Source organism: Mizuhopecten yessoensis, unplaced genomic scaffold (assembly GCF_002113885.1).
Source record: "Mizuhopecten yessoensis strain PY_sf001 unplaced genomic scaffold, ASM211388v2 scaffold5145, whole genome shotgun sequence".
In the NCBI taxonomy this organism is placed as follows: Eukaryota; Metazoa; Mollusca; class Bivalvia; order Pectinida; family Pectinidae; genus Mizuhopecten; species Mizuhopecten yessoensis.
Genome location: NW_018405902.1, coordinates 132947 through 146501, shown reverse-complemented (window position 1 = coordinate 146501; position 13555 = coordinate 132947). Strand labels below are relative to the sequence as shown.

Genomic DNA, 13555 nt, shown 5'->3' with positions numbered 1-13555 from the left:
AGAAGAAGTCGTTGTGAGTTTTTGACATATTTGACCCCTGTGACCTTGAAAACAGGTCAAGGTCATTTTCGTTCTCAAACTTTGTAGGGCTCCTACCAACGAAGCTTTCAGCCAAATATCATGACTCTAGGCCTGTCCATTCTTCAAAAGAAGTTGTTTAAAGGAAAAGTTGATGGACGAGGACGGACGGACTTCGTGCCAGGTGAGCTAAAAACTGAAGAAATTGTTGTTATCCTTTTTTAAGTCATTAACTACTACAACTCCCTTCCTATACCAATCCTTATAAAAAACATTATTATTATCTATTTTGATTTTTTCGTTTAACCATATAGGCATGTCGGAGATCTGTTTTGAATCTGTATAGTTTCCTCAAGGATAGTAAGATTTTTCCATGCAAGAAAGACATCTTTCCAGAAAAGATTTTTACAGTTATTATGACAAAAGGAAATATAGTCTGGTCTGATTGCCAACATTTCCGAACAGAGGATAAAAATATAAGGTGATATCGGATCACCTTGTCAGCAACCCCTTTTTGGTGACTCATATCTTATCTGGGTGACCCTTTACATAACCTGGTGACCCCTACCTTACCCTAGTGTCCCATACCTTAATTTGATGACCTTTACTTAAACCTGGTGACCCCTACTTGAGACTCGAGACCCCTACCTAAAGCCTGGTAACCCTATTTCAACCTGGTGGCCCATTGGTAATTTTCTTTAACAATAACTGGTTGTCCTTTCTGAGATTAGAGAGTCAAACATTTAGACTGGTTATATCAGAACACAAGCCTGGTGACCCCTACCTTAGCCTGGTGATCCCTACCTTAGCCTGGTGACCCCTACCTTAGCCTGGTGACACCTACCTTAGCCTGGTGACACCTACCCTAACTTGATGACACTTGCCCCATAAATTCACACACCATGAATTCAGACAGGTAAACCTTTATAGACTGATCAACCCTACTTCAGGTTAGTGACTAGAACCTCACACTACCCTATCTTTGACTACCTGTAACTACACCTACTCGACACCGGCCGCCATCGCCATATGATAGTGCCCTTAATTTTATATTAAAGACAACAACATGAAATTTATTCACAATCCATAGTTTAGCCTACAGATCACAGCTAATTTAAGTTAGTGACCTCTTCCTTAACTTGGTGACTCATACCTCAGCCTGGTGTCCTCTACCACATCCAAGTGATTCCTACCTTAGCCAAGTAACCTTTACTTTAACATGATGACCTCTATCTTAGCCTAGTGACCCATACCTTAGCCTGGTGATCCATGCCTTTACCTGGTGACCCCTACCTCAGCCTTGTAGCCTCTGCTGTAACAACTTAATTACCTCTATTTTAGCCAACCCCGCTCCCCCCTCGACTGACAAAGCCCATTTTTGCCTGGTGACCAGCGATCTGTACCCAAGACTGATAAACCCTACCTAAGACAGGCCTCATCATCATCCAGTCCCCGGAGGTTGTTGACGGCCTGTTCAGCTGCTGCCCAATTGTTATTAAGCAGGTTTTTTTCAAACAGGATTTCCTGTTCACATGACATCCATATATGAGCATTCTGTGTGTGAACAGGGAACCTCTGTTTGGCAGTGCCAATGAAATCAAGAGCGGCAGTGAAGAGGCCCTGTCAAAAGAGGTAAATACTGTAGAAGGAGAAACTTTCATGGGTATTTTCTTTCGTGATTTGAAGCCATTTAGATTTGTTCATGATACAAACTTTCATGGATACCTCATATAAACAAATGGTTGTGAAGTATATTCATCAAATATTGATCAAGTTTGTTACATCTATTTTCGTGGTTCCCTAGAAACCGTGAGAACAATGAACGTTTACACATAGCAATTAAACAATTCATGCTCAACACTATACAATGTTTAAACTTTATATTCAATTCATAAAAGGAACACTATGTTTGAGTAAATACTAAGAAAACAAAACATGTCTTTTTAATAGCTGTATTTCTGTTACTCACCAATATAAACTTCATTTATTTTAAATTGATTTGTTATATCTTTTTCTTTTACTGCCCTACAGCTAAACATTTATTAAAATGATCTAATGACTACCTCATTCAAGCATGAACATGATACTGACTGGGATATGGTCAGGGGAGACTACTTACCTGGTCTGTGAAGTGTTTGGCTATATCACACAGCGAGATACACACTGACTCGCCATTGTGGTAAATACCACTGTCTGATGTGTCTAGGTTCAGAACCAGCTGACTAGACATGGAGGAGTTCTCTCTAAAAATCACACAACAACAAGTAAAACACTGCTACTACTGACATGCTTCCTGTACATATATTACAAAGGAAACATTTGGTTTGGTTTAGTTAGTATTGTTTAACGTACTATCAACGGCTATGGTAATTTAAGGACGGCCTCCCCTGTGTGCAAGAAGCATGCGTGTAGTATATATGCATGTGTGTTTTGGGAGGCTGCGATATGTTCGTGTTTGCCTCCTTGTGATAGCACGGAACTGATGCCCACTTCATAGTGCTACCTCACTGAAACATACTGCCGAAGACACCCAGCAGGACCCCCCCCCCCTCAGTCACATTATACTGACAACGGTGATACCAGTTCTCTAGCAATTGTTAATACATATTTTTCAAGCAGATATATCATAGTCCATATATAACAACAAACACATCGGGTGACAGGTATCTACTTCCTTAAGAGGTACCTTTGGTTCAGATATGTGCTTTAAACATGACTTTGTTGATTAGCTAATGGTGTAACTACACTGGGGCCGCTAGCGTTACTTTCATATAATACCTAGTAAATACAAATTTGTATAGGTAAGTGATGGAGCGTCAACAACAAGGATTCCCTAAAGGTAGGTTTTATTTGGTTTATATGTTTCGGATGGCTAGGCCAACCGCATCAGAACCTATTTGGTTTACATGTTTCGGATGACTAGGCCAACCGTCATCAGAACCTATTTTTTTTACATGTTTTGGATGGCTAGGCCAACCGTCATCAGAACCTATTTGGTTTACATGTTTCAGATGGCTAAGCCAACCGTCATCAGAACCTATTTGGTTTACATGTTTCGGATGGCTAGGCCAACCGGCTCAGAACCTATTTGGTTTACATATTTCGGATGACTAGGCCAACCGTCATCAGAACCTATTTTTTTTACATGTTTTGGATGGCTAGGTCAACCGTCATCAGAACCTATTTGGTTTACATGTTTCGGATGACTAGGCCAACCGTCATCAGAACCTATTTTTTTTTTACATGTTTTGGATGGCTAGGCCAACCGTCATCAGAACCTATTTGGTTTAAATGTTTCAGATGGTTAGGCCAACCGTCATCAGAACCTATTTGGTTTACATGTTTTGGATGGCTGGGCCAACTGTCATCAGAAAGGGTCTGATGACAGTTGGCCTAGCCATCGGATAGCAAATAAAACCTAACTTTACGGAATCTTTGGTGTTGACGATGACTAGGCCAACCGTCATCAGAACCTATTTTTTTTACATGTTTTGGATGGCTAGGTCAACCGTCATCAGAACCTATTTGGTTTACATGTTTCGTATGGCTAGGCCAACCGGCATCAGAACCTATTTTTTTTTACATGTTTCGGATGGTTAGGCCAACCGGCATCAGAACCTATTTGGTTTACATGTTTCGGACGGCTAGGCCAACCGGCATCAGAACCTATTTGGTATACATGTTTCGGATGGCTAGGCCAACCGGCATCAGAACATATTTGGTTTACATGTTTCGGATGGCTAGGCCACCCGGCATCAGAACCTATTTGGTTTACATGTTTCGGATGTCTAGGCCAACCGTCATCAGAACCTATTTGGTTTAAATGTTTCAGATGGTTAGGCCAACCGTCATCAGAACCTATTTGGTTTACATGTTTCGGACGGCTAGGCCAACCGGCATCAGAACCTATTTGGTATACATGTTTCGGATGGCTAGGCCAACCGGCATCAGATCCTATTTGGTTTACATGTTTCGGATGGCTAGGCCGACCGTCATCAGAACCTATTTGGTTTACATGTTTCTGATGGCTAGGCCAACCGGCATCAGAACCTATTTGGTATACATGTTTCGGATGGCTAGGCCAACCGGCATCAGATCCTATTTGGTTTACATGTTTCGGATGGCTAGGCCATCCGGCATCAGAACCTATTTGGTTTACATGTTTCGGACGGCTAGGCCAACCGGCATCAGAACCTATTTGGTATACATGTTTCGGATGGCTAGGCCAACCGGCATCAGAACATATTTGGTTTACATGTTTCGGATGGCTAGGCCATCCGGCATCAGAACCTATTTGGTTTACATGTTTCGGACGGCTAGGCCAACCGGCATCAGAACCTATTTGGTATACATGTTTCGGATGGCTAGGCCAACCGGCATCAGATCCTATTTGGTTTACATGTTTCGGATGGCTAGGCCGACCGTCATCAGAACCTATTTGGTTTACATGTTTCTGATGGCTAGGCCAACCGTCATCAGAACCTATTTTTTTTTACATGTTTCGGATGGCTAGGCCAACCGGCATCAGAACCTATTTGGTTTACATGTTTTGGATGGCTAGGCCAACTGTCATCAGAAAGGGTCTGATGACAGTTGGCCTAGCCATCGGATAGCAAATAAAACCTAACTTTACGGAATCTTTGGTGTTGACGCTCTATCACTTACTTGAATGTCAGCATTTCATGATCATGGAAAACACACAACTGGTGTTCAATTTTTTGAATCACTTTTAAGTTTGTTGTGTATTTGGAAATAAAACTTTAGTACAAACATGTGATTAATAATAGTGTTTTTAAACAGATATAATTACAGGATTTCACATGTGCTGCCTTAGGCCAACAAAATGGTGTATAATTCCGGAAACATAATTACAAAAAAATAGGGTAGGTTGGTAGGGATTTTTTTTAGGGAAGGGGTGTGGGGGTCATTTCAGGGATACAAAAAGTCATTCAGACCGAATTGTATTAATTTTTCATTATCATTATAATTTAAGGTCTTCTTAATAATATGGGATTCAAATTTGGTTTTGATATCTGCCTATGAAAGAGAGAGGTGTCATATAAAAATACCTAGAATTTTTAGTGTATTCAAAAGCAATAGATTAATCAATCGTTATTAATCTGTTTTAATGTTAAAATGGTGATTGGAAGATCCTAGCTGTAATCTAAGGCTTGTTGAGTAAGGATATGTAGGTTGTACCCAACACTTCATAAATTCATCTACAAAGTTTTGTTAAAAAATGTTTAGCCATTTAGGAGTTCAGGCCTTGCAACAATATTGGATGGGCTGACTGACTGATGGATGAACATGATACAATTATATAGTCTCTCTGCTTTCACCGGTTAAGCATTTACTAACTATACTGACTTAATGACATTATCACCTTCTTACACAAAGAGAACCTCTTTTCAAATCTCACAAAAAAATAAAAACCAAATATTCTCCTACATTATCACAGCATGAATCCCCTAAGTCTTGTGTCTCACCTTTTGCCGTACATGTTCCATAGTGCCCCTTTCTGGGCATAGCTCACACACATGAAGTGGGACTGGGAATGTTGGCAGTTCAAGATGTCGCTCTTCAGCAGGAAGTCAAACACACTGTAAAAGTGGCAATTATTATAAGATGCTAACTTTATATAAGTTACACTGCAATACAGATTTCTCTGTATCACTACTGTATCACTGTTTATCCTTGTATAACAGGTTCATTGAATAGAAATTCTCCTGTTGCATATATAGAGGATCTGACATCAGTTTCCCTTCATATTAGATTTATGATACAAGTTTTGGATTTTTCATGTTTGCGAGCCTCTGGTGAGCAAATATGAAAAATCCAAAACGAGTATCATAAATCTAATCTGAAGGGAAACAAATGACAGATTCTTTTATCATATAGAACAAAGTAAACTCCATAATTGTGATCTGAAACAAATATTTTGGGCGCCTCTGAAACGATGAAAATTGCGTCAGCTTCACAATGACGTGATGTCACATTGATTGTTCTTATTCGATTGAGACGTCATTGCCGGAGTGATATTACACACGATACATAAACATAATTTATGTGATGGCTTTATGACAATGCATAACACGGTATTCATATGATAAAAACCAATCATTTAACCATTCTTTGTTTTGTACTACATTTGATCCACACTTATGATATATACCATTTCATATCAATTAGCACTCCTCAACCGTATTACACTGATCAAATCAATATGTGAGTGCCATTTGAAAATTTAAAAACAGGATGCAAATTTGATGTTTTCTTGATAATCATGTATCTCTGGCTGTATGAATTCTTGCCATGTACTGACTTGAGAATTATTGCCTCCATTCTGATTATCACAACAAAACTGCGATTTTGTTTTACACACATAGTGTGATTTACCTTGCAGGCTTGGCAGTGGCAAAAGCATTGTGGCGGGCAAGTGCCTGGATTCCAAGGGATGTGATATTCTAAAAGTCAGAAAGCAAGCCCATGTAGAGTGTACACCTTATCTACACAGATATAAATACATATAAATGTACATGGGTTAAATATACCGTAATACTGTATATCATTACGTATACTACCTATACAAACATTACATACACATGACACTAACTCTAGGGGTACATTCATGTATCCGGTTGAAACACTTGAACCTGTAAAGAAAACGACAGGTATAGATCTGAACCGAGGCTGACCTCAGGAAAATTTGGCACGTGTAGATTGAGGGGACAAGACGTAACTGACTGAAACTAAAATGCTGACTATTGCTAGTTTGCATTATTTCTTTCTAAAACAATGTCAAGCCACATGTAGTGATATGTTATGCAGTTCAGTGGACGCATGAAAGAAGAGCATAATATTATTGATACATTATTTTTTATTCTCCGAAACTGTGCATTTTTAGCTTTGCTTCTAGAACGGTCCAAGTGCGTTCGTTTATCGTGGAATATTTCTGCGCCACACGTACCGTTTCAACTGGGATACGCGAATGTAGATATGAGATATGGGAGATAATCCTGCTAAGTAAACATCAGTATGTACCAATGTGTTCAGTTCAGTCAGGTGAGAAATACTTAGACAAAGATGTAAAACCAACAACTGGTTTTTGGTCTGGTGTTATACTTATATATTTACTAACACCCTGAAGCAGTGTACTGCATTCACATAAAATTACCCCCGCACATATGGCTTCAACCCTAAGATTGCGTAATTTTCACTCAGTATTAATAACAAAGTTCAAAGTATATAGTCAAGTTAATAAATGTTATATGCATTTAATTTGGTATTAATTCTTTATTTGTGTTAAACATAACAGCCTGTCAATGCAAATATTACTTTTACCCTGTTTCGCTAGCTTTTAGTGTTCTCGTTTAGTTACGATCAACTAGCAGTCAGGTGATCATAAATTTATAGGGAGGGAGAGGTCAAGACTTTTGCCAATAGACAGCGCCATCAGACTAGCTGTCCTAGCTGACCTTTCACTTACTGGGAGAGTGAGGTCAAGACTTTTGCCTATAGACTGTGCCAACAGACTAGCTGTCCTAGCTGACCTTTTACTTACTGGGAGAGTGAGATCAAGACTTTTGCCTATAGACTGTGCCATCAGACTAGCTGTCCTAGCTGACCTTTTACTTACTGGGAGAGTGAGATCAAGACTTTTGCCTATAGACTGTGCCATCAGACTAGCTGTCCTAGCTGACCTTTTACTTACTGGGAGAGTGAGGTCAAGACTTTTGCCTATAGACTGAGCCATCAGACTAGCTGTCCTAGCAGAACCTGGTTCCTCTATCCTGTGCTGCCAGCTCTGTAAAAAAACAACAGCAAAAACTTACTAAACTCAAATTTAACAAGAGATCCCAGAGGGCTCCTTGCCCCAACTTTTTGAAAGATTTCCATCATTTGAATGTAAGTTTGACATTTCCCTTTTGGAGTGAGTCAATTAAACAGTCAATGCATCTTTTGATAACTGGAGCAAATCTTAAGAAATGGCAATAACTAATTTTTAACTGGCAGAAGATGGCAGCAAGCTGGTGGTCATCTTGTTTCTCTCATCAGTCACAAATGAAACATACAAATAAAAGGACCAATGGAAACCAACATATTAAAAACATTTACTCATTTGCAGATTAAATTACTCACCTTGACAAAATATCTTGTATATCAATGACATTTCAAAGATTATTAAAAGCACAGGGAAGGTGACCATAATGTTGGTTTTGGACATATTGATTTGTTTAAGAAGATCTAGTTGATTTCTTTTACTAATTTTCTCAAATGTTATCTTCCATTGTTATAGCACACTATTAAAACTGATTGGTAGTTTTAAAACTTTACTATCTGATGATTTAGAAAATTTTCAATGACATTTACGCATTATGACATGTACGCATTATGTCGTTTACGCATTCGTTCAGTTTGATGAAGCTATGCCTACCAATGCATGCTGTAGACAGACATGGTCGTTGGTTTCCTGGGCCATACTGATAGCCTCTCGTAGTGCTGCTAGAGACTCATCTCTGTAAATAAAATGTTAAACATGAGTGGTCATATTTAATACAAGAAGAAGAGAAAAATTATGAACAGAAAAATAAGCCTTTCAAACTGTCAACAAATAAGGTTCATTTCTGATGATAAAAGTTCTTCTTGCACAGTCACAAATTAAGTCTTTTTTTCTAACATTATTGCATTGTTTTCTTACCTGTGACCGAAGCGAAAATGTAGAGCAGCGAGGTTGAGAGCAGCATATCTCCGGCTGATGTTGTCCTCTTCACGGTTCTTACTGCTGACCTGCATGGCGTTTCCCCCTGACAGAGTATTGTTACGGTCGAAGTAATGGTACAGGTTGTGTACGGCTGTACAGTACTCACGCACCCGTAGGTTGTTCAGATAACTCAGGAAGTGCTGTAAAATACCAAATATGACATATTAAAAATGTATTACAGCAATCGAATATAGACTATTTATAAACTTGAAAAAGCACATTCATAACATATACTACTTCAAGATGTTTATAGACTTCTTATAATACAAGTCAATCCTATCATGAAATACACCAGTTCGAAATTGCTTCCCTTGCATACAGGAACATTTTCACCAAGTCAAAAATTTGCTCTTCGCCAGTGAAATCCATATTCGCCCCGTGTTAATTTGGCCCTTCACATTTTATTGCTGCATTTATTCTGTTGTGTACTAATGTTCGCCTTAATAAAAAAAAACTCTCATTAGATTTTAACATGTCTGTTATATAAACATGACAGCAGACATACCGCCTCTGGGATGTCGGGGTTAGATTTTAACATATCTGTTATATAAACATGACGGCAGACATACCGCCTCTGTGATGTCAGGGTTAGATTTTAACATGTCTGTTAAATAAACACGACAGCAGACATACAACCTCTGGGATGTCACCGTTAGATTTTAACATGTCTGTTAAATAAACACGACAGCAGACATACCGGCTCTGTGATGTCACCGTTAGATTTTAACATGTCTGTTAAATAAACACGACAGCAGACATACCGCCTCTGCGATGTCACCGTTAGATTTTAACATGTTTGTTATATAAACACGACAGCAGACACACCGCCTCTGCGCTGTCACCGTTACATTTTAACATGTCTGTTATATAAAAATGACAGCAGACATACCGCCTCTTTGATGTCGGGGTTAGATTTTAACATATCTGTTATATAAACATGACGGCAGACATACCGCCTCTGTGATGTCGGGGCTAGATTTTAACATGTCTGTTATATAAATATGACAGCAGACATACCGCCTCTGTGGTGTCGGGGTTAGATTTTAACATGTCTGTTATGTAAACACGACAGCAGACATACCGCCACTGCGATGTCTGGGTTAGATTTTAAGATGTCTGTTATATAAACACGACAGCTGACATACCGCCTCTGTGATGTCTGGGTTAGATTTTAACATGTCTATTATATAAACATGACAGCAGACATACTGCCTCTGTTATGTCGGGGTTAGATTTTAACATATCTGTTATATAAACATGACGGCAGACATACCGCCTCTGTGATGTCTGGGTTAGATTTTAACATTTATGTTATATAAACATGACAGCAGATATACCGCCTCTGTGATGTCGGGGTTAGATTTTAACATGTCTGTTATATAAACACGACAGCAGACATACAACCTCTGTGATGTCACCGTTAGATTTTAACATGTCTGTTATATAAACCCGACAGCAGACATACCGCCTCTGTGATGTCTGGGTTAGATTTTAACATGTCTGTTATATAACCATGACACCAGACATACCGCCTCTGTGATATCTGGGTTAGATTTTAACATGTCTGTTATATAAACATGACAGCAGACATACCGCCTCTGTGATATCTGGGTTAGATTTTAACAAGTCTGTTATATAAACACGACAGCAGACATACCGCCTCTGCGATGTCTGGGTTAGATTTTAACCTGTCTGTTATATAAACACGACAGCTGACATTCCGCCTCTGTGATGTCACCGTTAGATTTTAACATGTCTGTTATCTTCTCCTGCAGCTTGGTTGGAGCCAATGCCTCACTCTCATTGTGTTGTAGCAAGAACCCCTGGAAAATGGATAGAAATCTATCAGTTCACATGATAAATGGTTTCACTGCGTTGGTGAAAAAAGAATTAAAAAAAAAGGTAATAAAAAAAAACTCTCATTAGATTTTAACATGTCTGTTATAAAAACATCACAGCAGACATACCGCCTCTGTGATGTCAGCGTTAGATTTTAACATGTCTGTTATATAAACATGACAGCAGACATACCGCCTCGGCAATGTCTGGGTTAGATTTTAACATGTCTGTGATCTTCTCCTGCAGCTTGGTTGGAGCCAATGCCTCACTCTCATTGTGTTGTAGCAAGAACCCCTGGAAAATGGATAGAAATCTATCAGTTCACATGATAAATGGTTTCACTGCGTTGGTGAAAAAAGTATTAAAAAAAAAGGTAATTATACAAAGTTTATAGAGGGTCAGTCATGATATGAGTTAATAGTACAGTATTTTGATTGTTTCTTTGAAGAAATGTAATTATTATATACATATCAGGTTATCATAATTTTGGTAACTCTTGATTTTAGCTTTATTAAAAGACTTCAATGGGTTTTTACTTTCACTGATATGTATATTTCAAATAGAAAAGATAACCCATTCTGCTTGGTGAGCTAAGAATAATTTGGTTGTTAAGCGTGACAAGTTTCATTTTACCTGTCTGGAAATAAAATATTCAGCTTGTTTGTGAGAGTAAAATCCTCCTTCGAATTCTCCAAATTTTCTGAAAATCAACATCAAAATAATCTTATCATCACCATTTACCAAACTCTGCATATCCATCAAAGAACGAAGTACTGTATTTAACTTATATATTACATTAATTATATTTTTTTTTTGCTTTTATGAATTCATACATAATGTATCTTGTGAATGCTTATTTTGACACATTTAAACAAGATGGCACCGAGATATTGTTTTTCCTTTTCATTAATTCATAACTTTATGAAAGATCTTTAGAAAGAATCAACAAAGTATGCATTCTTCACAATTAGGTGATGTGCACCATCTCTTCATATTACTCCTCATGATTCACAAAAGCAAGATTACTGCACACATTTCCCCCCATGATTACTGAAAATACCTTCACTAGGACTACTGTACTACACCTTCCCCAAAATGACTGCACTTACATTTCTCATAGATTGCTGTATGAACTAATCCTTTATAAAGGCTACTCTAATAACCCTTTAATATCCAAGGTTATTGTACTTCCCCTTCCCCAAGGTTACGGTAATAACCCCTCTCCGAAGTTATTGTACTTACCCTTCACAAAGGTTACTGTAATAACCCCTCTTCAAGGTTATTGTACTTTACCTTCCCCAAGGTTACAGTAATAACCCCTCTCCAAGGTTATTGTACTTACCCTACCCCAAGGTTACTGTAATAACCCCTCTTCAAGGTTATTGTACTTTCCCTTCCCCAATGTTACAGTAATAACCCCTCTCCAAGGTTATTGTACTTACCCTACCCCAAGGTTACTGTAATAACCCCTCTCCAAGGTTATTGTACTAACCCTTCCCCTAAGGTTACTATAATAACCCTTCTCCAAGGTTATTGTACTTTCCCTTCCCCAAGGTTACAGTAATAACCCCTCTCCAAGGTTATTGTACTTACCCTACCCCAAGGTTACTGTAATAACCCCTCTTCAAGGTTATTGTACTTTCCCTTCCCCAAGGTTACGGTAATAACCCCTCTCCAAAGTTATTGTACTTTCCCTTCCCCAAGGTTACTGTAATAACCCCTCTTCAAGGTTATTGTACTTTCCCTTCCCCAATGTTACAGTAATAACCCCTCTCCAAGGTTATTGTACTTACCCTACCCCAAGGTTACTGTAATAACCCCTCTCCAAGGTTATTGTACTAACCCTTCCCCTAAGGGTACTCTAATAACCCTTCTCCAAGGTTATTGTACTTTCCCTTCCCCAAGGTTACTGTAATAACCCCTCTCCAAGGGTATTGTACTAAACCTTCCCCTAAGGTTACTCTAATAACCCTTCTCCAAGGTTATTGTACTTACCCTTCCCCAAGGTTATTGGGGTCAAATGATTTGGCCAGTCCACTCCTTGTGAGTTTGCCCAGACCACATTGGCTGGTGATGGAGTCGATGAGGGAACCTCCGAAATTATCACTCTCCTCAGCAGCCAGGGGAGTGTTAAAGGCCTCGTAGTAGTCCTTGTATCGTGTATATAGCTTTGTCACCTGGCTGAACGACAACTTGTCAAAGGCATGAATCATCCTTCGAAGGAATAAACCTACAAGACATTATAATTATAAAATTTTAATCGTCAAATTGTATCCTGTATATAGCTGTCACCTGGCTTAATGACAACTTGTCAAAGGCATGCATGTATCATCCTCCGAAGGAATAAATCAAACCTACAAAACATTGATTCTAAAATTTTAATCGTTAAATTTATCCTAACATCTACTTTCTTTCAAAAGAGTTTTTTACCATACTCAATAACCCCATTAATTCTATATTTCGTAGTAACCAATCACTAGCATTATGAAAGTTGGGTCTGTTCCCTTGCAATTTTTTTTTGCTTATTTGTAGTATTGTGATGGCATCACAATACACTAAAAACTCTGTATACTTATCCAGTACAGCCAACATATGAGACTCCAAGGCCCTGTATACACTCAACACTTGAATCCAGAATCTCTAAATGCACTCAATGCATAAGACTCCACACTCTCCTTTGTACCCTATTCATCAGAATCTAGGATCGCTGTCTACTTACCGAGTACACTACTGCCTACAATGACAGGATCTGGTACAGTCTCATTATATTAGGTTGTAGAATTCTCTGTAGATCTCTGTCTACTTACCGAGTACACTACTGCCTACAATGACAGGATCTGGTACAGTCTCATTAGGTTGTAGAATTCTCTGTAGATCTCTGTCTACTTACCGAGAACACTACTGCCTACAATGACAGGATCTGGTACAGTCTCATTA

The 13555-nt window shown here is 38.7% G+C and overlaps 1 protein-coding gene across 3 annotated transcripts in view; it reads right to left on the bottom strand.

The window, feature by feature from the left end:
* Positions 1 to 13555, bottom strand: part of LOC110450301 (anaphase-promoting complex subunit 5-like) — a 31671-nt gene that overhangs the window by 8960 nt on the left and 9156 nt on the right. For 2 of the 3 annotated variants that reach the window (XM_021497758.1, XM_021497759.1), the window contains exons 5-14: positions 12614 to 12848; positions 11252 to 11318; positions 10811 to 10912; positions 8717 to 8919; positions 8453 to 8534; positions 7730 to 7822; positions 6415 to 6482; positions 5505 to 5618; positions 2138 to 2261; positions 1442 to 1638 (exon numbers count right to left, since the gene is read on the bottom strand). In XM_021497758.1, coding sequence (XP_021353433.1) covers positions 1442 to 1638; positions 2138 to 2261; positions 5505 to 5618; positions 6415 to 6482; positions 7730 to 7822; positions 8453 to 8534; positions 8717 to 8919; positions 10811 to 10912; positions 11252 to 11318; positions 12614 to 12848 — 1285 coding nt within the window. Of the gene's footprint in view, positions 1 to 1441; positions 1639 to 2137; positions 2262 to 5504; positions 5619 to 6414; positions 6483 to 7729; positions 7823 to 8452; positions 8535 to 8716; positions 8920 to 10810; positions 10913 to 11251; positions 11319 to 12613; positions 12849 to 13425; positions 13515 to 13555 lie in introns of those variants that run through there. The other variant, XM_021497760.1, reaches the window with a different exon arrangement.